Source organism: Centroberyx affinis, unplaced genomic scaffold (genome assembly GCF_046629955.1).
Source record: "Centroberyx affinis isolate AG114_WGS23_722 - 3 ecotype Tasmania unplaced genomic scaffold, CSIRO-AGI_Caff_v1 ptg003238l_1, whole genome shotgun sequence".
Taxonomy (NCBI): domain Eukaryota; kingdom Metazoa; phylum Chordata; class Actinopteri; order Beryciformes; family Berycidae; genus Centroberyx; species Centroberyx affinis.
In genome coordinates, this window is record NW_027281269.1 from 1 (window position 1) to 27,143 (window position 27,143).

General features: G+C 45.1%; 1 protein-coding gene across 1 annotated transcript; it reads right to left on the reverse strand.

The window, feature by feature from the left end:
- Window positions 1–2,350: 2,350 nt before the first annotated feature.
- On the reverse strand, window positions 2,351–18,145 carry LOC139660185 (protein quaking-A-like; the record flags this gene model as incomplete). Its single annotated transcript, XM_071538262.1, has 4 exons — window positions 18,124–18,145; window positions 17,040–17,075; window positions 15,275–15,417; window positions 2,351–2,467 (listed from the first exon to the last, which is right to left on the reverse strand). Coding segments are annotated over exons 1-4 (318 nt in total), but the record flags the coding sequence as incomplete, so codon positions are not given.
- Between the last annotated feature and the right edge of the window lie 8,998 nt (window positions 18,146–27,143).

Genomic DNA, 27,143 nt, shown 5'->3' on the forward strand with positions numbered 1-27,143 from the left:
CGCATTTTAAATATTAGGTTATTCCCTGACTCCATTCACATCAAAACACTCAGTAAAGAAATAATCCTGCTCATCTGTATTCTTGTATTAATGTTTCACTGTGCGGGGCCATTCATAATGCTGTAATTGCCCGGGGCCTTAGACAGGCCCGTCCCGGAGCCACACAGAAAAACAACCAGGCGCAGGTCATTAAGTTTTAAGATTGTAAGAGATTATGAAGGTAATCATAGATTAATGTAATGAGCTGAGAGGAACTTCTAAATGAGGTGTGGGTGTGTGCGTGCGTGCGCATTTGTGCATACTTGAGCGCATTCACCCCCATTTAACTACTGCTAAATCTAATTCCAAAAAAGAACCATAACTGAACGTCTTCATCTTGTTCTGTGATAATGAACACACTCCAAGGGAGATGGGTAGAAGAGGTAGAAATTAAACTAAGAATGGAGGAGCCATAAAAAAAAAAAAGAGGAAAGAAAAAGCTGGCCCTGCAGCAAACTGGAACTTCTAGGATTGTGACTCCGCTGGGAATCTCTGTGCATCTCACCGTTGATGCAGCCTGTTTGTGATAGCAGGCCCTGTAGGCTGTGTGTGTGCACAAAGGAGGTGATTCCCATACGGAGGGGGATGAAATACACTTTTTCTGCCTTATGCAAATGCATTGTAATAGAGCACCGCTGCCTGGAAAATTAGAGCAACAGAGAGATACAAGCAAAGACAAAAGAGAAGAAAAAAATCTACAACTCCAAAGCTAAATGCCAAAGCTAAATAAACAAGTGTGGCTTGAAATGTGTAGTCGCCACAGACACATTAAATAAATATTAAAAAGGAGCTATAGTCACTAAAGGGATATTGAATGAGCTATAATCACTAACATTATATTAATGGTATTTGCCTCACAAAACACTCCTTCAAATAAAGAGTCACTCACTAACAAAAATTATAAATATAGCCACAAGCGGCCATTTGCGAGGTCCAAGCCCATGGGCCAGATGTACACAGATGCCTGAGATATCGCAATTTGCAAAATTGCTTGATGGTGGCACTATGGAGCACTACTTGCTCTAGCATAAAACTACGTTTAGGAATTATGCCTCACTTCCTGTTTGCCTGTCAACTTTGTTTTGCGTCATAGCAAAACAGTTTGGATTTTCAAAATGCTGTGACATAGCTGTAACCGAGGCAGTCAAAACAACAAAATTTCGAGGTGATTTGATAAAAATTGTGGGAAAAATGGCAAAAAAAAAAAATGTTTTGCATAATATAACATAATAAAACACAGGATAAGATGGTGGAAAAATTATCATGGTGGAAATTAAAACTAGTCTGTTAAAGGGATTTGTCTTAAGAATTCTGAAGAATAATAAAGTGATTCTACGCCATTCAGTTAAGGAGTTATTGGCTGAAAACGTAAAAATGTTGGCCAATCGGTGTAATTTTTTGTGCTTTTTGGGGCGGGGGCAAGTAGTTGGGGAGATCTGAAACCTACCCACCAACTTATGGTCTGTGAGCTTCAGATCTTTTTAAATGCAGAAAAAGAAGAGGAAGAAAAATCCTACCATAAACAATAGGGTTCCAGCACCTGTGGTGCTTGGAAACCTAATAATTTGATACTTCATTGATCTTTGTTTGAAAACTCTCCTTTCCCCCGCAGGATGTCAGCATACGTACGCACAGGACATTGGCCTTTCACGTCCCCAATCTTAGTTCAGAAGGTCCAGAAATAGAGGCACCCCTGGCCTTGGCTGTCTGCTTTACTCCTGCCTTCTGCACTTTCCACTGCACAGCCAGCCCTATCAGATGTCAGGACGCAGCCACCAGGCGTCAACTATGTGTGTGTGTGTGTGTGTGTGTGTGTGTGTGTGTGTGTGTGTGTGTGTGTGTGTGTGTGTGTGTGTGTGTGTGTGTAGGTGTGCGCGCATCTCAGATGTTTCTACAGGGCCAGTGGCGTGTTTGTGTGCGAGAGTAGACTCGGCAAGTTTCTCGTTGGGTAACATCTCAAAATGCAAGATAAAACCCTTGGGATAAACAAGGGGAAAGGGGAGGAGGGGTGTGTTTTGTATGTGCTATACCAGTCAGTTCAAGAAATGCTTCTTTGCTCTTTACATTTACTTGTGTGTGAGTGGTATCTACAGATATTTTGCCAAAGTAATAATGTTACCAGGAAATCAAATGCATTAAATAGACACAGACTCAATTTGGTCTCTTGTGGATCTGTGACAGATACATTCTTGACTCTGGTAAGGTTATAATGGCAAGCATCCATCCCAGTTACATTTTACATTTAGCCAACATTCTTATCCAGAGCGAGAACTAACTGAGTTGGTCACCCTGCCACCGCTGATGAGCTTACCTTCTTTCTGTCTCTCATTGAGCTCTTGCCTCGCACCATGATTTTGCATCCCGTCTCTGCTTCAAGCTGCTTGGCTGTGAGTCCACGAGGGCCAAGGATCCTCCCCACAAAGTTATACTGCGGAGAGAGAAAGAGAGAAAGGGGAAGAGATGAGTGAGTCTATAGAGTATAACTGAATATAGAGTATGGGAGATTAAGACATTTAAATTACCATTACAGAGAAGTACAGCGTTATTTCACATCAGGACCTCAGTGATTGAAATCAGACCACACTGGAGAGAGGCTTAATGAGCACTTAAAATTCCCTTCTATGAATCACGACGAATCAGAGTGCTTAAATCCAAAGCCTAAAGTTCTAGGCTATCTTGAACTGGCTCAATAAATGACAATATCTGCACAAAAACTACACACAACAAACCAAATCTACTACTACTGTGTGCACGTTATGACCTTTTCTTTCTGTCCTGGACAAAGAGAGAAAATAAGTGAATGGTAATTGTGTCCCCCAGCAGCCATGGTCCTTCCTCAAGTTCCTGGTGCTAAAACCTGCCTGACCTAGCTGGACTAGTCTTTATTACTGCCTTACATTGTGCAAAGCCTGCTGGGCTACAGAAAAAATGAAATCTTTCTTGAAGGGAAAATAGAAATGAAACTACAGGGAATTAGACTGGGGGAGGAATGGTGGGAAGGAAAGGAGGGAAAAAAAGGAGGGTAGAGGGTGTTAAGGGGGAGGTGAGTCGTGAGGTGAGGTACTCTGCTTGACACAATTTTCTTATCGAGGCCCCCTTTCACTGGTGAGTGGCTTTGCGGCTTTGTACCAAAAGGAAACGTATTTACCAACGTAATCCTCTCCACTTGAAACTGGCTTCCACCGGGATAAAGGGAAAATGTGTTGAAATAATCCAACACAATTTTCAGCCAAAATAAAAACAGAAGGAAAGGAGGAGAGAGGGGGAGAGGGGGAGCAGGGTGACGCATAAGAGGTAAACAAACCACCCGTGTTTAAACAGTACACGCAGCGGCTGGCAGAGAGCATGATGGGTAAAAGATCTATGACACCATTAAAATGGGATATTTATATGCATGCAAAAAAATTCCAAACCTGAAATATTCAAAAGCTCAATGGCACAGTGGAAAGCTTTCCTTGACAATCAGAGGCCTAACTGTTCGGCTCTAGAGTTGTTACAATGAACAGTGACACCGCTGCATTAAATTCTTAAACGCAGTCACATCTGCTTACACACTCCAACGCACCAATGCCTCTGCAAAATCCAAAAGGCCATCAGTGAAGTCACATCTAATTACAGAGGGATTACAAATCTAATATGATGTCGGTGTATTTCCCCTAAACAACGTAAACAAACACTAGAGAGGACAGTGGAAAACTCTGGGCTGTTGTTCTCTGTGTCCCTGTCACAGGGCTTGCCGGCATGCGTAGCCCATCTGTCTCTGGCTAAGGAAGACACACCCTGTAGCTGGAGAGGGGAGCTGGAGTCCCTGTGGAGGATAACAGCATGCTGTGTTTGTCTGTCGCAAGGCTACTGTCTGTTTGGTGAACTCTAATCACAAAACTGGTGCAGGGGCTATTTGAGGGAACGTGTGCGCCTACTGAAGGATGGTGGGGCACCTGTCCTCTGAGGTCACCCACCAACTCAGCATGCTGGCTGAGTTCTGATTCACTCACACACACACAGCCTCAAGGAATGAAGGAGAGAGCTGTCCGTCTGCATCAAAGTACCCGCTGCAGATGAAGGAGAACCCTAAGCTCTGGGCACTGCAGTGGTACTGTGGTACTCCGACACAACACACACACACACACACACACACACACACACACACACACAAGTCCAACCTGCTCAGCAGAAGCTATGGTGACAGGGTCCAGGGTGTTGTTACACAGCCTACCCTGCTAGCAAGTGTTTTGAAAGACATAGGACACACAAAATATACACCTACAAGCTTTTAAAAAAAAAAAGCCCCTAAATCCTCACCCTTATAAGTCCATGGAGACTGGACAGGTGACAGCTCCAATCAGCCAACCAGAGTGCAAGGCTGGGGCTACAGTATCTGCCATCAGTTCAAATCCAATCAGATTTACTCTGCACACTATGAATATATTAAACACAGGAGTTACTGAGCAAGCTCTAGACGTCAAAGTAACAAAAAGTATATCCGATTCAAATCTGAGGTGTTCACAATTTAGAAATTCTGTTATGAAAATAGCACTTAACATTTTACTCTCTCTGCACTTCTCTCCTCACTTTGTTGCTAATGCCATCTCTCCGTCTAACTGACAGTAGGAGGGTGTTCTCTCTGGACATGAATATGTTGATGATAATTGGGCTTGACAGTGAGCAGGGGCCTGATGGAGGGAAGTTCAGAAAGAGAGCGAGAGAGAGAAAGAGAGAGGCTGAGAGAGAGATGACGACAACAGTGCAGTGGCAAAAAGGGGGAACTTCTTGTTTTCAGCTGGCATAGTCATTATGAGCAAAACGGTTCAACGCTGCCACCACTTGTGGGGAAAAAAAAATTATAGTCTTTCCAGTCTGGAAGTGGACAAAATACTCTGAGAGGGCTGCTCAGGGACAAGAGGTCGGGGCTGGAGGTTACATGTGTATATAGCTTTGTAGTTTTGTGACCATCTCCCCCCATGGCATAAGAGCTTGTGGGTGCAGACCGGTGCGTGGGTGTCAGACATGTTTTTTGTTGTTGAGGGGCATGTGCACAAACACACACATACACAGAGGGCAGGGGCACGGCACAGAGCAAGCATCATGTCTGGCCAAGCTGCCACCGCAAGTCTCTCTCTCTCTCTCTCTCTCTCTCTCTCTCACACACACACTCTTCCCACTAAAGGAAAATTCCAAGACAAAGCCACATCAAATGTCTGGGTTTCTACTTCAAGCTTCTCACCATCACATTGGGCTACAGGCTGGAGATAAAAAAAAAAGAAAAAACACTGCCTCATCCTATAAAATCCTCTCATTTCTAACTGCAACACCACTCTAAATACCTAATAAAAAATAGCCTAAAATAATCTCCAGGTGGGAACTAAACTTGATTTTTAACTGTAGTGGTTGGCCTTCCCTGCCCCTTTGGCTTTCTGCTGTGTAGCGAGGGTTTGACATTCTTCGCGTGGACGTTGATATGCCGTTAAAAAGGGCGACCTCCATTTTAAGCCACTGGAATGTGGAGACAATGGAAAGCCAAGCGTTTGAGTTATCAGGAGGGTGCAGGGCCACTGAGCCTGCCAGGAACTCCACTCAGTAGAGCCAGAGGAGTAGGATGGATACAGTACCCTCCCTGCCAAATACAGCACCCGCTCTCTTCACCTCCCCTCGCTAAACTATCTCGCCTCCTCCGCACCTACTAAAAAACGCTAGCTTCCATTTTCTACACTCCTGCTGCTACACCACCTCCCCTGTCTCCTCTGACTGTGGTCCTAAAAAAGCCGTGTCTGGGGACCACCATGGCTCCTTGGTTGGGGGTGGCAGAGGCTTTGCACCCCCAGGAGTCACTAGAGATATGGAAATGAATTAAACTTCAACAGCCCATTTACTATTACCAATCAATACAATTAGACAAGGTATGTACTTAAAATTGTGGTGATTACGATCAATAGTTACAATCTCTCCACTGCTGGCTGTTCCTCCCACCACTAGACACAGAAAGCCCTTTGCCATTCTGTGTTAAATAACATCTAAAAATCAAAAATAAATAAATAAAAACTGCAACAAATATATATTTACCAGCTCTATTTAATCATCCACTCCTGCCAGCACCCATCTGGTGAACAGAATACATGCATAAACTATTTCTTTTGCTAACTCGGCAACTCTCGGCAGTCCCTTTCTCTCTCTGTATCTTTGCCCCCTTCTCCGATTCCCCCTGCTCATTTACAGCATTAGGAGATTAGAGGCACTGGGACCTTTGCTGGACGGACTCTCTTTCCCTTGCTCTCTCTCCCTCCATCTCATTTTTATCTTTCTCAAAGTTCTGCAAACTGACACACACACATACCGACACACATACATATATGTATGTATACAAACGCACACGCAAACACAGACAGAGACACACGCTCTCTCACACACAGCCCCCTTCAGGACAAGGGCTTACACTGACATTAAAGGGCCTTTGTTTAGCCCCCGTTATCGCTACTCCACAGGCGGGTTATGTTGTGTGCATATCTATGTGTACGCAAGTGTGTGTTTATGAGCGCACGCGCATGTGTGTGTGTGAAACCGGGATGTATGGAGTGAACTCTTGCAGACACCCTAAGCACCCAGAGGCTGACTGTCGTGTGTGTTTGTGTGTGTGTGCATTGTGGTTTGTGCCTGTGTGAACAAGCGGGAAACAACAGCAGTTCCAGCAACAATGCTCAAAGAAGCAGAACAATTGCGCCTGCGACGGGCGTTTGTTTGTGGCGGTGAGGAGACAGGAAATGAGATCATGACGAGGGCTCTGGCTGTGTGCGCGCGGGGCTTATCGAGGAGCGGGGCCGAGCCGGGAGGAGAATACCAATCACTTATTAGCCAGCCTGCCTGGGTTTATGGAAATGAGGAACATTTCATTCAGTGCTGTGTATCAAAGCAAGGTGGAAACTATGGTTACACCAGGCACCGCCATCTCTCTCTCTCTCTCTTTCTCCCCCCCCCAATCTTTTCGCTCCTCCTCTCGCTTTAACTCACTCCCCTCCTTTCCTCCCTGAAGTTCTGTTGTGCAACAACTCATACCAAAGTAATGGCTATGCGATCACAGTGAAACTCCCCTGTTCCTCATACCAAAGATGCCTTCCGTCTCATTTGACTCCAAGTTACTGAGAGACCTAGCAGAGGGCACGGAGTTGAACACTGCTCTTTGTTGCCGTAACCAACCTCCGTTCTCCTGCCTCACATCGTCCTCAAACTCCTTTGTACTGTATCCATTCATAGCTTCTTCTGGAAACTGAGCAGGCTTCCTTTTTGTCTCCCCGTCTGTGTACACAGCATCTTGTCTTCCCTCTTTTGCATATCCGTCATCCCTTTTCCCCTCTATCCCTGTTAAATTCCTCCCTCCCTCAGCGCACGGATCTCTCACAGAACAAATCAATGTTTCTCTCTGACTACACACAACCTCCCAAGCCACCGGCTGGCGGCCTGCCTTTCATCACTCATTCATCTGTGGGTTGAAATGTTTCATCATTCAATTAATCCATCTTGCTCACCTTCGCTACAGGGCCTGATCCCCACGACCCACACACACACACACACACAGCCTCTCTGCATACCATTTCCACACACTTTAAAGGATAGGATGGAAGGAATATGGAGAGGGGGAGGGGTAGGATGACTGGAGTTGAACCTATAGGAGATTGCATCCTTGGTCTACAGGGAGGGACAGAGGAGCAGAGGAGGCGAAGCTGGGGTGTCTGAGGAGTGAAATTAGACTTAGATTCCAACGGGTGACATTTTCGCCTCAAAGCCCTATAGACTTCAAAGCTCTCTATTCAGCACATCCAGCATTTAGCGCCTAATCCTTGGCTCCTTTGATAATTCTGTTTGGGTTTATTTTGGGGTTGCAGGCAGGGTGGAAATAGAGTGAGGAGGAGGGAGAAGACAGAGAGATGGAAAGCGTAAAGATTGAAGTTTGGATGATGGGAGTGAAGGGAGCACAGAGCAAAGTTCGTGAACTCTTAAATAAGCGAGTACCAAAAAGAGAAAAATATAAAGACTAGAGAGATGCTAAATAACATCCAGTCTCTCCCTCAGTGTTCATCCGAGCGTCAGTTAATCAGCATAAGTCAATAGGACGCTGCCCTCTGACAAGGCTGAGAGTGCTGTGGAATTATGCTAGCCATGCTGTGCTACCTTAGCTGCAGCCCTGTCATAGAGAGACAGATCAGACATTTAAATAAAACGTGCTAGATCTCCTATTTTGGGAAATATATAAAATTCACAAAGTGTGTGTGTGTCTGTTGACCTTAACATGAACTCAACAGCTCAAGTTTATATTCAGGCCCTGTCTAATGCTTGGCCCTGGTCAGAAAGCCCATTAGCGGGTTTTTACACCAGCTATTTTCAGAAAAATGGAACAACAGAGCAGACAAATGAAATGACAGTTTTTAAACACATGGCACTCATGATATTGGGTTGTGCCGGCCAAGCGAAGGGTGTGTATGTGTTGAGGAAAGTTAACAGTTGTGGACCTGCAAGAGCCAAGAGTGTGTTAACAGTGGAGGATGAGCAAGAGCCAAGAGTGTGTGCATGTGTGTTTGCGTCTATCTGTGTGCTTCGCAGTCTAACAGCAGCAGCGCCGTGAGGATGTGCTGGCAACAATGAGGAGTGACCACTATGTCGTTTTTAATCCACATCTCTTGCCCTGTGTGTGTGTGTGTGTGTGTTCACTACACCTCTGGTGCAGTCTTTGATCCCTCTGTGAGCAACCTGCTTACTCTGTCCTTCATTCTCTCTCTTCACCTCCCTCTCAGCTTAATGACTGCAGCGGCAGACAGGCCAAGGAGGCTGGATACACCATCCACTTACAGTATACAAGCACAAGTAGCTAATATGCAAGCAATCACTTGCATTAGTGCAGTTATGAATACGCATTTAACAGCTTATCCTGTCGCCCTTCGTCATGTTAACTAACTACAACAAATAGAATCTCCTCCGTTTAAATCATCATTGTAATTACCCTCCTCATCAAATAGCTAACTAGAATCCCGTCCGTTGATCAAATTATCATCATCACGCATGGCTGGCTAGCTAGAGATATCAAAATCCGCCTCTCCCAGGCTCTATGGGTGAGGTGAGGTAGGGTGTTGGGCGGTACATTTCAAGAGCTGGTAATGACTTAAGGGGGTCAGAAGGATATCAGGAGCTGGCATGATAAGTGATGACACCCTCATGGGAACGAGCTTAATGACTTTCCCTGCGCAGCGAACTGCCTGGTTTGGCCTGGCAATTTTACTGCAGTGAAACAGAAAAGATCCAGTATCACAAGGACATCCTGTCTGCTCAAACCACTAGAGCCTTCTTCTTTGTCCCTTACGGTGCAAGTGAAGCATCATGGGGCAATGGGGCAAGTTGCTCTCACCTCAGCTCTACTGTCATTCTATTTTGCGGTCTCATTCTTATCTCTGGTTCGTACCTTTTTTCTTTGGTCATTCTCTGGAATGACCCCCCCCCCCCCCCCCCACACACACACACACACACACACACACACACACAAACACAAACCCAGAGTGTGGTGAGGCATGCATCTTGCCAACCTGCCAGGAGGAGAAGTGTGTCTGCAGAAACTGCCATCCTAATTACTGTCCCTAGAACATGAGCATGCACAAACATACACACACAAACTGGAAATGACAGCACTACTCCATTTTTCATTATTCTACTCAGGCTCAGTCCCAGCGTTTCACCAGCCCTCTGTTATTCCTGCTGCTAGGCTGCTCCCTCTACTGACATACATTCATTCAGATTATGTGGTACATAGGCCTCCATAGCAGATTTTCACTAGGTTTCAGGCTCACTTTAGTCTTTGTTGCAGTGAGGGTCAAGTTGAGGGCAAACACTGCACAGACAGACACAGAGACACACACACAAACACACACAGTAAAAAAGCAAGCAGACATTTACCCATCTCATTAGTGCTGCTAGTGTTGAAGAACACATTTATTTAATCCTGATTTATCTTGGTTTTTTACTGCCTGAGTGACGGCGGCTGATGGAGACTGAATAAGCAAATATAAAATCTTAGCTTACTGAGCCAAGGCCAAACTGATGAGCACCTTTCTCCTACCTTTAATGTACTGATCAACAACAACAACATTAGCAGCCTCCAGCCTCTGACAACCAAGTGCATAGGGCCAATTTTGATCAATCACCCCGCTTTTCTGTTAAAGCAGACGAGTCATTTGCGATGCTCAATTGGAGTCATTTGGCTTCAAAAGGTGGGCTAATAACCAGCAAATGAAGACTTGACGAGGATCAAACATCTGTTCCTGTGAGGACCGGCAGCTCGGGCACCATAGAGACAGAAAGGGTGGGGTGGTGGGGGGAGGGTTGCTTTTAAAAGGATTCCATTACCGAGGTAAACAACTTAAAGTGCCATGACAACCACCTCAACACCAGACAGAAATTAACGCTCGAGAAAAACCAACAGCAGGGAATCTTTCACATAGAACCCAAGCTACAGGAACTAGAAAATGTGCTACATAATGGAAGCCAGTCTTCAATGACAAGAAATGTGGTTAAAAAGGATAAGATTACATTTACTGTACTTTTTTGTGCAGTACTTTTTCTATAGAGTTGTTATTCAGTGGGGTTTAACACATTATCAATCAAATAAAAATGTAAAAAAGGGGAAAAATGTGTTCCTGCAATCAACGTGCTTAGGAAGGGTGGAGTTTGAGTCGTGAGCTGTGTAGCAATGCTGTTTCACAGACCGATCTATACAAGAGACCCTTCTCTTCTCTCCGGCTTCTTCAAAGCCTCGTCCCGTCAGGCCTGTTTACCAGTTGCTCAACAGCTTACGTCTAACTGAGGGTCCCATTTCATAGAGTCAGCACAGCCAGGGCAGTGTGTGTGTGTGTGTGTGTGTGTGTGTGTGTGTGTGTGTGTGTGTGTGTGTGTGGGTTCAGTTCTGTGCATTTCTCACCAGCCGGTGACCTACCCACAATCCACCTGGGCTTTAAACAGTTGGCAAATACAAACCCACAGGGAATAAAGTAGAGAAAGAGACACACTTAAAAGACACGTCACACATCCTATCAGATGCCTGAAGGTCAACGGAAATGACATGCTGAGCTGTCAGTCAGCTGCCTATCAGTGTGTGTGTGCGCGCGCAACAGAGAGAGCCAGAGCCACAGATAGCATTTAATTGAAGGTTGAAGTTATCAGATGGCCCGCGACTCCGCTGTCAGTCAAAGATGCAGTCGCCACGGTGACGCTTCACGGTGCTCTGCACACTGATGACATCAGGAAATGGCTGACGTGAAGAACGGCGAGGGGCACCGGGCACACAGACAGACACACAGGCAGACAGACGGATAGAGATACAGGCGTAGACACACACACATTCACAGAGAGACACAGGGGCACTCAGACCTGAACACACAGGCCAACACAAGGACACACTTAAGGGAATTAGAGTAGGAGCGTGCTGGCAAGGCAAGTTATTTTGGTGGAATTGACATGCTGCACTGCATCCAGGCACAAAGACAATCTAATTATCTGCTAGTGAAACGGGGGGGGGGGGCACACACAGGTGAGAGGGAGAGAGAGAGAGAGAGAAAATGACAGCAAGAGTGTGACCTGGGCAGGTATATGGATATAGCAGGTAAGGGGTAATGTTGTGGCTATTACTGACAGAGGACAAAAAAATGTCAGGTGTCCCAAAATTAGTGAGGAAAGAAGGAAAAGATGGGGGAAAGGGTATAAATGAAGACAAATCTTCCGTGGCAACTGTGTCGATGCCAAGAACACAATGTGGAGACTTGGAGCATCGTTCCCCGCTTTCTTGGGAGCACCTAGTATTGCGTCAGTGAGACACACACACACACACACACGCACACACACACAGAGCATCCTCCCTCGACACATGTTGGGGGAAAAAAGATCTGGGAAATCAGGCGGAAATGTGAGAGGGGGGAAAATATTCCCCAGTCTAATAATCATCATTACAGTCTCCTCTCCTCTTAGCAGTGGGCAGATGGGGATAGGAAGTGACATTTTTCTTCCCTTCATCATTTCTTCCCTTTCTCTTTTCACTCTGATTCTACATCGTCTCACCCCCCTTCTCTCTCTCCATCTCTCTCTATTAAATGATTCCCCTCTCTCTGTGCTCCTTATAAAACTCAGTGAATCTAGTGATAGTTCACCCACTGCAAAGACAAGAGCTGTCAAACTGCAGAGCAGCAAAACAAGCTAAAATTTAGGTAGAATTCAGCTGAACACACAATAACAAATTTAATCTGCTACTGCCTACTGTTAACAGCAGTTCTGCATTACACACACACACACACACACAAAAGTTCCAAACAAGACCAATTTCTAAGAATAGAAGAGATTGGAATAGAGAAAATAACTCCTTGAAGACCTGCTGCAGATTTCCCCTGATTCCAATCAACACAGCTATATATATCAAAGCTATTTGGCCTTTTTCTCTTCTACTCCGGACTTAATGACCAAACTGTGTGTGTGTGTGTGTGTGTGTGCGCGTGCGTGTGTGCGTGCGTGTATGTATTAATGTGTGTACACAAAATAGTGAGAAACCGTCCATCTGGAATATGTGTCATTTTTGTGTCACTATGTTTCTGTATTTGTGTGTATGTGCACATCTATGAATGTGTGCATGTCTGTGTGTATCTGTGTGTGTTTGTGTCTGCTAAGGTCATCAGTGACTCATCTTGGCCACCAGGGGGAAGCCTAATTAATTTAGTAGCTTGCCAGGCAGCTCGTAAACACAATACTGAGTTACAGCCCTGCTCAGCACAGAGCAGCATAGCACACAGAGCAAGGGGAACACAGGGGTCATCTGAGGGTGTCGGCACATTTAATAGCGTGTGTGTGGGTGTCAGTCATTCCAGAAGGGTGTTTAAGGCCACAGGTGGCACCACTGTTCCATACCTTTTCACTGACCTGCCTCACTTTCCTATAAACTGATGTGATGTTTAGGCTAACATTGTTAGCAGAAAAACAACCCATCTACACACACACACACACACACACACAATCCAGTAATGGCTGACCCCCGACACTGAACAGATTCACACGCAGATACTATTCTACTACTAGTGAATATGTGCCTTTGCGTCATCTTAACATATTGGCTTCTTGTATTGTATAATGTAATGTGTGTCTATGTATTTTATCGTCATCATATATTGTCGTCTTAATTTATAGCCTAATGTGATGTAGATGTGCTTTGTCAAAGGTTAAACTGAGATTTATCGAGCTTCACTTAAGAGGGAAAGCATTTACCAATCAACATTTTTGTTGTCAACGTTAATTAAAAAAAAATGGATTAGTACAAAATAAGAGGAGGGAGGAAGGATTAGATAAACACATAAAAGCAAGAGATAATCAAGGCAAAATTGGAAAATGGGGATCACCACTGGAATGTGCCTTCTGTCCACTCAGCCTTAAAAACAAAAAAACATACACATCCCTGCAAATGTAAATGAATAGTTTTCATCAACAGCCAGTTGGTGGAAAGTCCAAGGACCTGAGGTCTTGGAACTGGAGCTGGGAGGTGAAGGACCGGGGCTGGGGTCGGTGGATTTAGCTGGCTTCCGGAGGCTGCGCCTGGCCTCTGTGGGCTGGCCAGAGCCGAGCTGAGCCGAGCCGAGCCAGTCCCTGGTGCCCTTTATCAATTCTGTCAGGGGGAAAATGCAATTCAAGCCTGGCTGGGCCCTTCCTTGCTCTACGCTGCCTCTTCTCCTTCGCCACCTCCCTCCATTCACCTCCTCTCCGCTAGCTGCTGGGATTACGAAGAGAAATGTTGCTGCTCAAGAGGTGACACAGCCGGTCGTGTGTGTGTGTGTGTGTGTGTGTGTGTGTGTGTGTGTGTGTGCGCGCGCGTGTGCGTGTGCGATGTCTGCCAAAGATTAGCGCGAGGACAGGAAGGTGGTTGACGGACCTACACACATGAACAGACAAATACACACACACACCACTGTACACATAATAGACATGCAATATCTCACTCATTCTCTATCCCCGTCTCTCTCTCATACACACACACACACACACACCTCACTGTCATCCTTTAGACAAGCCTTTCAGCCTTGCCTCTCCTATATCATCTCCTTCCTCCTCTGTCTCTACAGCCAGACCGACAGCTCTACTGTGCCTTACACTCTCTCAACTGCGTGTGTGTTTTAATTTGTCTAAAGCAGTGCCGTCTGCCCAGCCTCTTTGGCCGATGCCAGTGGTCAGTCGACCAGCTTTCCATATTTTTCATCCAAATATTTATGGAAAGGTAGTTTTCATGACTTTCCTCCTCTCACCTCACCTCCTCCCTCCCCTCTCAGCCCTAACCTACCGCTGAGTTGGCCAGTCAACAGCCCAACATGCCAACGTGTTTTCCTGTGGCTAGGCCCGATTTAGACTGGCGACTGATATAGCTTTGGCAGCAGTATATTGACGACTTGGTACGCATGCTATGAGTCAAGCAACCATTAATAAACAAACTGCCAAAATATAGTTGAGTTAGTCATAGTAAGGACAAGTAAAGAGCTGTGTGTCTACCAACCACAAATGACACAGGAAGAAAAGGGAGAGGGATGAAGAAAGAACTAGGGATGGAGTGCATGAGAAACTGAAAAGTGTTAAGTAGAGAGAAGGAAAAGGAGAAAGAAAGAGAGAGAGAAACAAAGAGGGAGTGTGCTGACAGATTGCTGAACCATCGGCAGCTGTCATTCCAGTGATGACACGTCACCCAGACACATGGCCAAAGGCAAAAAGACCAACTACACACACGTGTGTGTGTGTGTGTGTGTGTGTGTGTGTGTGTGTGTGTGTGTGTGTGTGTGTGTGTGTGTGTGTGTTATGGCTTCAACAGACAGGATTTTTGGATCCATTACAGTTGCTGATTTATCTGTCGATACAGACATTTTGCAAAAAAGTATCTTGTTTCTGCAAGGCTCCCTCAAAATCTTTAAAAGCATAATAGCAACAGGCAGAAATGTTATTGGCTGATTTTCTGCATTTTGGACACAAACAGCATACTTTTGTATTATATACGTACTACATTATAATTTTTATTTTATGTACCTCACAATTCTTTTCTTTATGTATTCATCATAATCTAGTAGCACTGATAATATTTGTGCATCAGCACCAGTGTAAATATTAGGCTGATCTTCCCTAGTATGCAAGAAAGAGAAAAAGAGAGAAAAAGAGATGTGTGTGTGTATGTGTGTGTGAGCCAGCTCCTTACGTCGGGGTACTCTTTGACAGGCACGAAGAGTTTCTCCTGCAGGTGGATGATGGGGCCCATGGGCTCAGGCAGCTCCAGGGGGTGTCTGTCCACCAGGCCGTTCACTGTGTCGTTGTACATGTCCTTACGCACTCTGTTGATCTCTGCAACACACATAAATATGTACACTGTGGTCAGCAACTGAATAACAGCAGGACAGGACAACTGTGCTAGTTTTTATTTTGTATTGGATATAGTAATTTGTCGTGTGGATTTTTGTAAAAGGCTCCATGTAGTTTCAATCTATATTGTAAAAACAAAAAAAAAATATCACTTTGAAATCCATCAGTAGTCTAAAGTATAGTTTGATTTGTTAAGTTTCCTCTAGCATATTGTAACTTTGTTTTAGAAAGTACTTCACAAATAACATTATCATTGCTATGCATGAATAATTCACATTACCTGCAGGAAATTGCAATTTTGCAGAATCAACTGTTCTGACTTACAATTATCAAAGCTGCAATTTTTCACCTTCACTTTTCCCCACAAATGCAGAACACACCACAAATTGTCATACATTTATCAGTAAAACCAAGGGGTTTTTGGTTGCAACAATCAATCATTGGAAACACTGAATGCGCAAAGCTGTGTGGTAAACATGACTCAATAATGTATGTTTACGTGTATGTGTTAGTAATAAGTTAAGCGTTGTAGTAGTAAGGGATTAAGGCCACCTTCCTCCCTCTGCCTGTTCTAATATAGCAGTCTGTATGAGCGGCTGGGGCAGGAGGGGAGAAGAGACGCAGGGAATCGCTCAGGCTCAGGTATATGCCTTCAGATCTGATCCCCCTGTCAGATAAAACTAATGGACCTCTCTCTCTCTCACACACACACACACACACTCTGGAAACAGAGACTTCCGTTGGAAAAAAAAAAATCCTACACTTACACACACATTCACCTCTAAATCATGCACATCCTACTCTGACTGTCTCTCTCTCTCTCCCTCTCACACACACACACACACACACGAGGAATGCAGTGCCATGGAGGTGGAGAGAAAGCGTCCATTCATCCAGCCCAGTGTGTGTGTGTGTCACAGTTTGATGAGGGTCGACGGCTGCAGTTGTAACACCCTTTAACACAGGACACACACACATTGGTCACGCTTCCCAACTTCCCACATTTGCCACCACTGCGCACACAGACATACAATCCCTGAACCAAAGAGCTAATCAGCAGTTATCAATGGATGGGAGAAACGCCAATCGAAAAGCGAAGACATCCAGGAATGCAAGGATGGAGGTTTATCAGTTTGACTGTGAAATAGCCGGAAGCAATTGGTGAGGCCTAGGGGAATGGTGTGTGTGTGTCTGTCTGTGTCTGTCTGTGTGTGTGGTTAGGCAGTATTTCCACCTCTCGGGCAGAATGGGAGCTCTATTTAAACTCTAGCTGGGGAACCCAACACTCCCCTATAGTCGCTCTCTGTAATGCATGCCTGACCTCAAAGCATGACCCCAACCCTGCAGCCCATTTGTAGGGCGGGTAGAAGCAAAGACAAATTTATCTAATTAGGCCTTACTGTGATTTTTGTCACCGTTTTATATAAAACTAATTATACACTTTGATAAAAAAAACATGACAATCTGGAGGCGCCTCAGTGGATTTAGGCATGGAATGTGCTCAAGGTAATTTCCTGTTTGAAAAAGTGTTTGCTCAGGGTCCCATGGTGATCACTTGATAGGTCTGTGATTGATGGGTCTCTGACACTGACAAACACACATACTCTCAAACATCTGGCTTGCAGCTGTCTGGATAACACCTGTGGGACACATCGGAACCATACAAGCAAGGAAGGAGACTCGGCCCAGAGCGACTCCCGCCCAAACCGCATGACCTCACCGCTCTGCGGTCCACGCAGATATTCCCAGTCCTCCTGTTACAACCCGGCTCAAGGAAGTAACAATGAGGGAGCCATACGCCAAAGTTAAAACAATGATTTATTAAGTAAATCCTAGGGGAAAACACAACACAAACTAAAAGAACAGAACAAAAGGTGTGCATAGGTGAACATGCGACACTGAATGGTCTGAAGGCTTTTAACGCCCAAGGAGTACACCGGGCCCAGGTGCAGTCAATCAGCAAGACACAACAAGGGCATCAGGGCAGGGGCAACATGACCGCCACCACGTTGTCCGTCCCTTTCATATGGCGAATGTTGAGGTTATGATATCAATGACAAGGCAGAGCAACTGGAGAATGCATATCGAAAGACTTACTGCCACAGATGACCAGACAAGCTACTCCCACCACAAAGAGAGATGATACTCAGTACAAAGACCAGCCAATAACAGATGACCAGTGCAGTACCCTACTTTTTAACATTAGGCATCAGGCTTCACCAAAGATTTGGGTTTGGAGTTTAGTTTCACTTTAACCACAATACAACCACAACAAGAAACCTAATCAAAAAGAAAAACCAAAAGGACCAAAACATGGCTACAGACTAGCCTACAGGGCACCCAGCAGACATGGCTTGGGCAGCCTACCCAAACGGAGTTTCCCCACTAGCTACCTAACCAGTAACTAGCTACAAACAACCCTCGTCTTCATGTGACTTCTTGTGTTGGGTATTTATGCACTAAAATCCTCTGGTGCGAGAAAAGCGTTCAGCAAGCCAAGCCGACAAGCATCTCGAGACCAGGGATATGCTCCCAAGACAACTGCTCCTTCCACGTTCGTCACAACACTACCAAAAGGGGAAACACTGCTATGCCTAACAGGGGAAATTAACAATAATGCTCCAAAACTTACCAGGCTAGGCTACCAAAACTAGTACTGCTAGTACACCAAGGCCATACAACACTTACCTACGTCCTCACCAACAAACATCTCCAGCACTGGCGGATACCAGAGATGGCTCTCCCCTCAAACACCACAAAACTACTGGCACATAGAAATGATACCAGGCAATCAGTGAAATGGGAATAACTCCCCAAGAACACTACCATTGCAGCGCAGCCTCTCACTAACCATGCTAGCAAAGGGACTGACAAAGTTAAACAAAACAAACCGAGTGCAAAACGAAGAGTACAAAATCTTAGGGCGAGCCCCCATATGTTACAGACATATGGATCCTGGACGAGCCCCCATATGTTACAACCCGGCTCAAGGAAGTAAGAATGAGGGAGCCATACGCCAAAGTAAAACTTAAAACAATGATTTATTAACTAAATCCTAGGGGAAAACAAACAACACAAACTAAAAGAACAGAACAAAAGGTGTGCATAGGTGAGAGAGAGAGACACTGAATGGTCTGAAGGCTTTTAAAGCCCAAGGAGTACACCGGGCCCAGGTGCACTCAATCGGCCTCAACAACGATCCCGCCTACCAGGCTCCTACAGGACAGACAAGACACACAGAGCAGCAGCCGGCAGAGCGGGAGGGTCGTCACACTCCTTAAACCATATGAACTCATGCTCACTGCATCTAGCCCAGAGTTAGTGGGAGGACAGATTACATCAGGCCCAACCACTGGCTTCAGGCCACATCCAGGCTTTGTGTACGAACAGAGGCTTGGCAGTGAGACGCTATACAGGGATGTGATCAGGATAGCACAAAACAGGGAGTAATGGGAGTGTTGGGAAACAGAACAAGTAATTACAAATTAATGTGTGCTGTGTGTCCAATGAACCTGAAATCCTGAATAAATAAATTTAAAAAACTGTGGCAGGGTGACCTAGCGGTTAGAGAGACTGTGTCGCAACAAAGTTCGTAGGTTCAATTTCTGGCAACAGCTGATGTGCAAATCCATCAGCAGCCTGCTAACTCATTGTTAGTCTTTCTGGCAAAAAAGAGCACCAGCTAAATACTTAAAATGTAAATGGCATACTGTAAAATGAAATGCACCCTTGACTATACATCTTAGTAGCTAAGTGGCTTCCTCTGTCTCTTCCAGCCAACGTTAATAAACACAGAAGAGTTATTTAACAGACCACTGGTGGGCTAAGCATGTGTGTAGGAGCCATCATGATGGGTAAAGAGGAACCGACATTCTGTAGGTTTCAAAATCAACTCGCTGCACCTGGCACACAGCGCAAATATATACACACATGCAAAGTCCAACGCGACCAAGCATATTCATCGTTCAGACTAAAGAATGAAAAGGGAGAAGTGCACGCACACGACAATACACCCCCACCCCTCCTCCTTCTCATTCTATTTCCTCCAGCTGAAATGCCACATTAACATAAGGGGGCCGTGCTGGGCCATCAGTGGAGACGTGTGGCATTTGACAACCTCTAATTTCAGTGCGGCAAGTCTTTTCTGAAGCGCTGCGCTCACCTAAAAATTACCCCCTGCCTTGCGCGACCGACAAAATCATTTGTCTAGCTGTCCACCCCAGCGAAAAAAAGACTGATTTGGTATGAAAGAGAGAAGGGAGGAAGACGGAGGATCACTATCTCACAAAGAACAGAAGGAGAGGAAAGACAACAAAATCAGTGTGTAAAGGAAAAGAGGTGGCCATCAACTGAGACCTCTGGCTTTAGCCTAGCCATACTCACATACACCTCAGATGGGGAAAAGTTGCGACTGGTGTGTGTGTGTGTGTGTGTGTGTGTGTGTGTGTGTGTGTGTGTGTGTGTGTGTGTGTGTGTGTGTGTGTGTGTGTGTGTGCTTGCTTAAGGGTTATATGAGGGGGCTGTGTGGGCAGTAACAGATCCCCTGTTACTCCCCCTTAGCCATCTCTCAGCTCACTGCTAGTGTGTCACCCAGGACCTGACTCAGCAAAATCCACACACACGGCACTTCGCTGTCGGGGCTGTCTATTTACCTGTGGGTGGGCTGTACACACACACACAGAGTTGGGCAGGGAGGATAATGTCTCCATTCAGCTCTTTACCCAGACATTTATCAGGAAGAAACAAACATCAACCTTGAGAGGTGGTCGGAGGACAGACTGGATGGAGTTAGGAAGAGAAAAAGAGACAAAACAAGAGAAATGATGGTCACAGTGCCGACGGAGAGGAAAGTCGTTTCTTGACTCCGTTTGACTCGAGCTGCTCTTCACTGTTTCCATGTAAGTTAAAACACATTTCATTTCATCCCTCCCCTCTCTTTCTGTTTCTCTCCATTTCTGCCCTTTTCTTCTCCAATCTGCGGTGAAAAAAAGAAAATGTCACAGTCCGTGGCTGCGGAGCCCTATCTGCCCTGTGAAAGCTCAGATAAAGAGAAGATTTCTCCTCATCTCCCCTCATCTTAACACAGGAAAACGATGAGAGGGGTGGGTGCCCGGAGGGAAGGATGAGGGAGAGGAGAATGAAAGGAAGGGAGGTTTGAGAGGTGGAGGAGTGAGGAATATGGGAGAGGAACTGGCTGTGGGTTGAGAGTCAAAAATCAAAGTGTGGTCAGATAGAGAGGCTGGCGTTCCTAGAGGAGTTGTCGACTTGCAGGTTGAAGCATTAAAGAGAGGTAAAGGATTAGAGAATGGAAGGGGAAGATGTATGGACACGGATGCTGTGATGTTGGGGTATGTGAGTACATCTTCAGGCATAAACATTTCTCAATACTGCTGTGACCAAGTGAACACTTCAAGACCCAAAACAAGATACAAGCCCATCATTACTGCAGATTCCAAACCCAACATGTTTAATAGTCAATGAAATGGTGCGAAAAACACGCTGAGGCTCATCAAACCTTGATAATGCAAATGTATCTAAATTAATGACATTCAAACGATCAATTTATTGACATCAGCTATGTGAAGAAGGACTCCATGAGTTGGGAGAAGCTGAAAAGTGGCATACCACACACACAAAATGTCTGCATACCTAGTACCCCTAACCTTAACTTCCCCCACTGCTGCCACTGGTTTCTAGCAGACTTATTTTCTCTGTCATGCCAACAGGCTCCAGGGGCAGCAGTACTGAGCAGTGTGAGATCAGACTTTCACCTACACATAGACCCCCACCGCTGGGTATGCCACAGGAAAACTAGGCCTAGGCTGGAGGGTAAGGTAGTAAAAATAGAGTCAGAAAAAGTGTGTGTGTGTGTGTGTGTGTGCAAGAGAGTAAGAGATAGGGGGGAGAGGAAGGAAAAAAAAAACAAGTGCATTACATGTGTGAGTGATCTTTGACAGAGTCTGCCTCTCTGAACACAGCACCGGGGGATAGGGAAGCTTTTTATTTATTTACTCAGCCTGATGCCAAAACATCATCAACTAGTAGCGGGACTAGCGAAGTACAAGCAAAGAGCGCGAGAGGTTGAGACAGGGAGAGAAAAGGCGTGAGAAGAAAGAATAGCCAAATGAGGGGAGAACATTTTCTTCAGCTGGGGCCCTCTGATCTAACATGATCTAATGAATGTAAACACAGTGTGAGGACAAACTTGGGGAATGGAGGGGAGGAGAGGGGAGATCAAAGGAGAAGTGAAGAGATAGAGGGGAGGGAGAGGGAGAGAGATGAAGGAGAGTCCAGAAGGAGCTAATGTAATCAGGTTTAAGACCGGCGAAGATCAGCTAGCTAGACCTATCCCACCAGAGAACGGGAACTAGCCCATTAAGAGGCCAAAAATAGCCGCGTTCCATAAGGACGCTTTAACTGCTTTGTCCTCACCCTGTAGCTCACAGCAAAACGTCCTCCTGACCATGCAGCGCACATCTGCCTGTACGTGTGTTGGTGAGTGAGAGAGCGAAAGAAATGTAATGGGTGAGTAATCAGTGTGATCAGCTTGCCTCAGTAAAGCAGCTTTAGATGCCTTGTGATGCCTGGTATTAGGCTGATAATACCTGGCACCTGAAACGGATGTAACACCAATTAAACTTAAAGCCAGAATGATCAAATGCTCGACTCTGCAGAAAGACTGAATGAGTCCTTCCAGTTTGAGAGTGTTTTAGGATCAAAACCCTGCAGTGTTCAAAATCATTCCATCTTTCCCTGCATGCAGACACGTGCGTGCGCCACACACACATGTATGATTGAAGCAGGTGAAAAAAAGAGGTAGGAAGCAGAGGTAAATTTAGACATTAAAAAAACAAAAAGCTGGAGGAAGGGCCCAACTAGGGCCATCACAGATGTAACTCCATATGCTGTTGCTGAGTGAGACAAGACTCAGCTGAGGTACAAGCCTTTCCACTTTAAAGCCGTGCACTTTAGTAATCACAAAGCCTGGCTAACCGTTGCAGGCGAACGGATTTGGGGCGTTTAATGCATTCCTTCCCTTTATTCACGCCACAGACGACTTTATCCAAGGCGACACTCTACTTCAACAGTTTGGGGGTTTGGCAGCCCAAGCATATGAAAGACGGGGGTTTCTTTTAAAGCGGAGAACAGGGGTATAGCGTGCGTTGGTAGGGGTGACTGAGCCATGAAAACGTATGCATTTCTAGGGCTTATCGTCGACTCGCAGCTGCCTCTCTCCCCTCTCTCTTCATGAGGGAAAAAATGTAGTTTCCTAACGCTTCTGTCTTATTTTTACTCTCTAATCTTTGATTTAACAGTAGGCCTACATTGCACATTCCTTTGATGTTCATGCGCAAACTATTCCAGTGCTGTTAATGAGTATGTTGTAATATCAGCCTAGTTAAGGATGGCGTATGTATTTGAACTCTTAAAGGGAAATACCAGCTTCAGGTTTGAAATATGCTGTCACAGTATAGCCTAGTTGTACCTGCATTAGTGAACATTCATGACAACATCCTGTAGCCAGAAGAAAGAGTTAATCTGCATATCATGCTAATGTGCCAAGAAAATCATCTGGAAAAGGTGACAGCACCAAAGAAATTTCTTGAGATCCGAGCACACTTTCTGATTCTGTTACATGTGAGTCTAACCATGAGTGTCTCCATTTGTCTTTTATATTTACTAGTACAGTGCCCAACAAACATGCCTGTTCGGAACGGGCCAATTGCTTTTGCTGCTTGCAGCTTTCTCGAGAACCGCTCATCCAAAAAACTTCACACTCGACACTGCACATCCTTGGGTCCCCAGCAATACACCCGCCAAGTGTGAAGTATATCGGACGAACGGTTCTTGAGATATGCGAAGGACACCCATACAGACTTGCTTTATAGTATGAGATATATTGACTGGACTGTCCTCTTACATAGTAAAAACATCTTCAGTTGAGTGATAGTCCTCTGGTATTTTTATGTGAGTTTTATGGGAGAGGTTAATAAAGAAATGAGGAGCACTATTCCATCCGAAACACAAGATATCCCTTTTGTTAAAAATAAAATTACCTGTAGTTTACACACACCAGTCTGTGGAAACATTATTTTCAAGCACAGTAAAGTACCAGATTTAAATGTAATACAATGTGTAGGTTTTATATATAATCTCATACAATAAATTAGAATTTTGTGCCATCAATCCTTTTATAATGCTTTCAAATGGTGGATCTCTCATTTTTCAAATTTAAAATATTTCTGAAATGTGCATCTCAGCGGTGCATCTCAACGGTGCTTCACAGCGACTCATCCACAGAGTTCCCCAAGCTTGACACAATGTGGATATAATTGCTGGCCCCCACACAGAGGGGTCTAAACGGCTGTAGAAAGAAATGACGATGCAGTTTGCTGGCAGCCAAAGGGAGAGATTTACGTTGTGTGTGAGGGATTCTCCTAAACCAGGCTGGGTAAAAAAGCTCCAGCGTCAGGTCTTTAAGTAGATAGGCCACTAAATAAACGACTGGCGTAACAAGGTTTCTGGATCCTCTCCTCCCTGCGCCAGGTAGACACACACACACACACACACACACACACACACTTACCCATCTCCTGGGTAAACAGTGAGCCAAGATGTAGAGGAAATACACTTCCATCCAAATTGGGAATGGATGGTCGATGCTTTCTACTACAAAAAAATGCTTGCACACACACTTGCACACAGTAACACATTCCCTGTCTGAGGCAAACACTAAAGCACACAAATTGGTGTGGGACAAAGAATAAGCCTGCCGGGTGTGTGTGTGTGCGCACACGTTTATATCCTAGCCAGCTACCTCCCCGAAAGCAGCAGTTCCGCTCTCTGATCGTCAATAATGAGCTGAAGCTGCCTGAGAACACACACACATGCAGACAGACAGACACACACAGACACAACAATCATCTTTGGTCCAACAATGCAGAGGAATGTGTGTGCCCTGACACAAATTAAAGCACATAAAATACACACATAAAAAACAAACACCTAACTGAACAACAAAACACACACACACACACACAGAGCTAATGAGCTTGTGTGTGTTTGCAGGCAAGGCTCTCCTGAGAGTGAGAACCCACAGAAATAACACTCCAGGAGGGAGGAGGAGAGAAAACTGCCTCAGAGAAAATCTGCTAAACAAATACACCAGGAAACAAGCAGGAAATAGTGCTATACCTCTCCTCCAGCTTGCTAACTAGCCACTGACTCATATTCAGTCAGATGCCTGGGGAGATAGAGGAAAAACAAGGATTACCTTAACACCCAGCCGCCCTTTCTTTCATATCAACCCACATTCTCCTTTGCCTCTTCCTGGTTGAACTATTTCACCATAATGATTTGTTCTTTGACTGCTCAGGAAAACATAGCTGCAGTATTGTAGCTTGTACTACGCCGAAATAGTTGGCAGTATTCCATCTTCTCTCTTTAAGCATAAAAGAATATTCCCAGTCTTCACCATTATTACAACTACGGATGCAACAAAAGCTTATGATACAAATGCATCATGGATTTGAAAAATATCTACTATTCAATAAATGACATTCAGAATGGTCTTTTCTCATTTTTTTAAGACCAGCAAGTCTGAGCTTGGGTCCTCACACTTCCAGTGAGGCCAGCTGAACTCACTACTGTGAAGATGCAGAAGACAGCGAGATGCAGCCAGCCTGGTTTCAGACCAGAAGCAGAACAGACACGCAGTGTGATTTACTCAAGCGAGTCGCTCAGGCGAAACTGAAATTGAGGACACTGTCAAGTTTTGATTCTGCTGTGCGGCAGCATTTTGGGTTTCAAATTAGGGAAGAAAACGGCTGCCTTGCCTAACAGGTAACACTAGCAACACACTGCACCCATGAAAAACTTCACTCACAGGTTAAATGTTAATGTTAAACGTTTGAGTCTTAAATAAGGCTTCAGAGGTCTTAACAAAATACATAGGCTAGCCGTTATTCGTTGTGCTACTGTTCCAGTGATTACTTTCCCTGGTTGCACAGATGTACACTTTAATGTTTTTTTCTTACTCTTCAGGCTTATTTGGAGATAAAATTGGTTTCAAATGTGAATTGAACTGGCATTAAAAAGGTCTTAAAAAGTCTTAAATTTAACCAACAAACCTGTAGTCACCCTGTTTATAGTTTACATTTTTTGTTTTCCCTCATAGGGAAAAAGTTATTTTTTCGGACAATTATCTTCCTTCAGATTTTGTTCAACATATCGTGAAAATATCATTCATGAGCTGAATGCCTCATTACAATTACGACTGAAACAATTAAGAGGGTGGAGTCACAGTTTACCACCTCCTCCGTTGTGACTGCACCCCTGAGAATATGTGTGCTAAAAGCAGAGAGTGTAGGTGTGATGATGGCCAAGAACAGCAATCACCGAAGTCATTAATCATAGCCGGTGGTGTATGCAGTGTTTTCTGGGGCTGCCGTTGCTGATGACTGCATGCAGAAGGAGAAGAAGTGCCAAACTGAATGTGGCTTTACGTGGCTGCTGGCAGCAATGGTGGCGCTGTGCTATTGGAACGTGTCATAGCCCGTTAGTGCGGTGATTAGACCAAGCAAACAGACAGTGCAGACTAGGGGAGAGGGACCGAGGGAACGTGAGAGTGGAGAGGAGGCAAGAAAGGAGGAGAGAGAACCAGAGGGAGGAGAGAGATACGGAGAGAGAAAGAGGGAAAGAGGAAGAGTGAGACGGGACGTGAGGAGGCTGAGTTAGGGCATGTTCCAGTCCAGAGATATTATTTCCTGTCCTGTTGAAAGCAAGATAATGAGCAGGGAAAAAAGCCAGGCAACAGAAAAGCTGTGTGATTATGGCTAAAATCATAATCCCAATTATTTTACTGGGGTATCCCAACTGACATAAAATGTTTCGATATTGCCTGTATGCCAATATCTCAGGCTTATTAATTGTGGAAACAAAAACTGCAATATACGACTACACAATTAATTGTGGAGCCATAGGCAATAGATCAATGGAAAGTAGAGAAAGGTCACTTTTTCAAAAGAAGAGACATTATAGATAAAAGTGTTGAACTAGTTATAGCTAGTCACCTTTGGCTCAACTATCAGGCCAAAAAAAAGGATCATTCCTAAAAGGTTGTAGTAAAAACCCTTCCTTTCCACCACCTCCTCATCATCATGCTATCCCAGCCTAGCAGTGAAAAGAGTGTTTCAGACAGTGCATCTGCAGAGCTATTAAGACCTCAGACTAAAATTAGAAAGAGGGATCATCACATTTGATGATGTGGAACTGCTTTATGGGGCTGTGTGCTGGTGGGGGGCACGCTGGCGGCTCAATGAGCCATGGGAGTGCCAGTTTCGTGCACACAGTGGGGTCCACCATAGAGTGAGGTGAAACTGGCAGGGAGGGCCGGCTCAATGCTGAACCATAATGGCCTCCTCTTAATGGCTGCCGCAGGGGGTCAACGTTCATTACTCTCTGCGTGGGGGGACTTTAGAAGGGATCCTGGGGTGAAACTTGTGAGTCCATGCACACCCACACACACTTACACTTCAGGGAGGCACCCCAGGGTGGGTGAGCAAGATGGAAAGCTACAGAAAGCGCGTTTTCGCCCTCTTTCTCTCACTCTAACACGCACACACCTCAAAAGCCATTCCCTAACAGACAGCATTGGGGAGCTAGAAGTGGTATAGCAGATTGCTCGTTTTTAGAGTAGTTTCATAGCA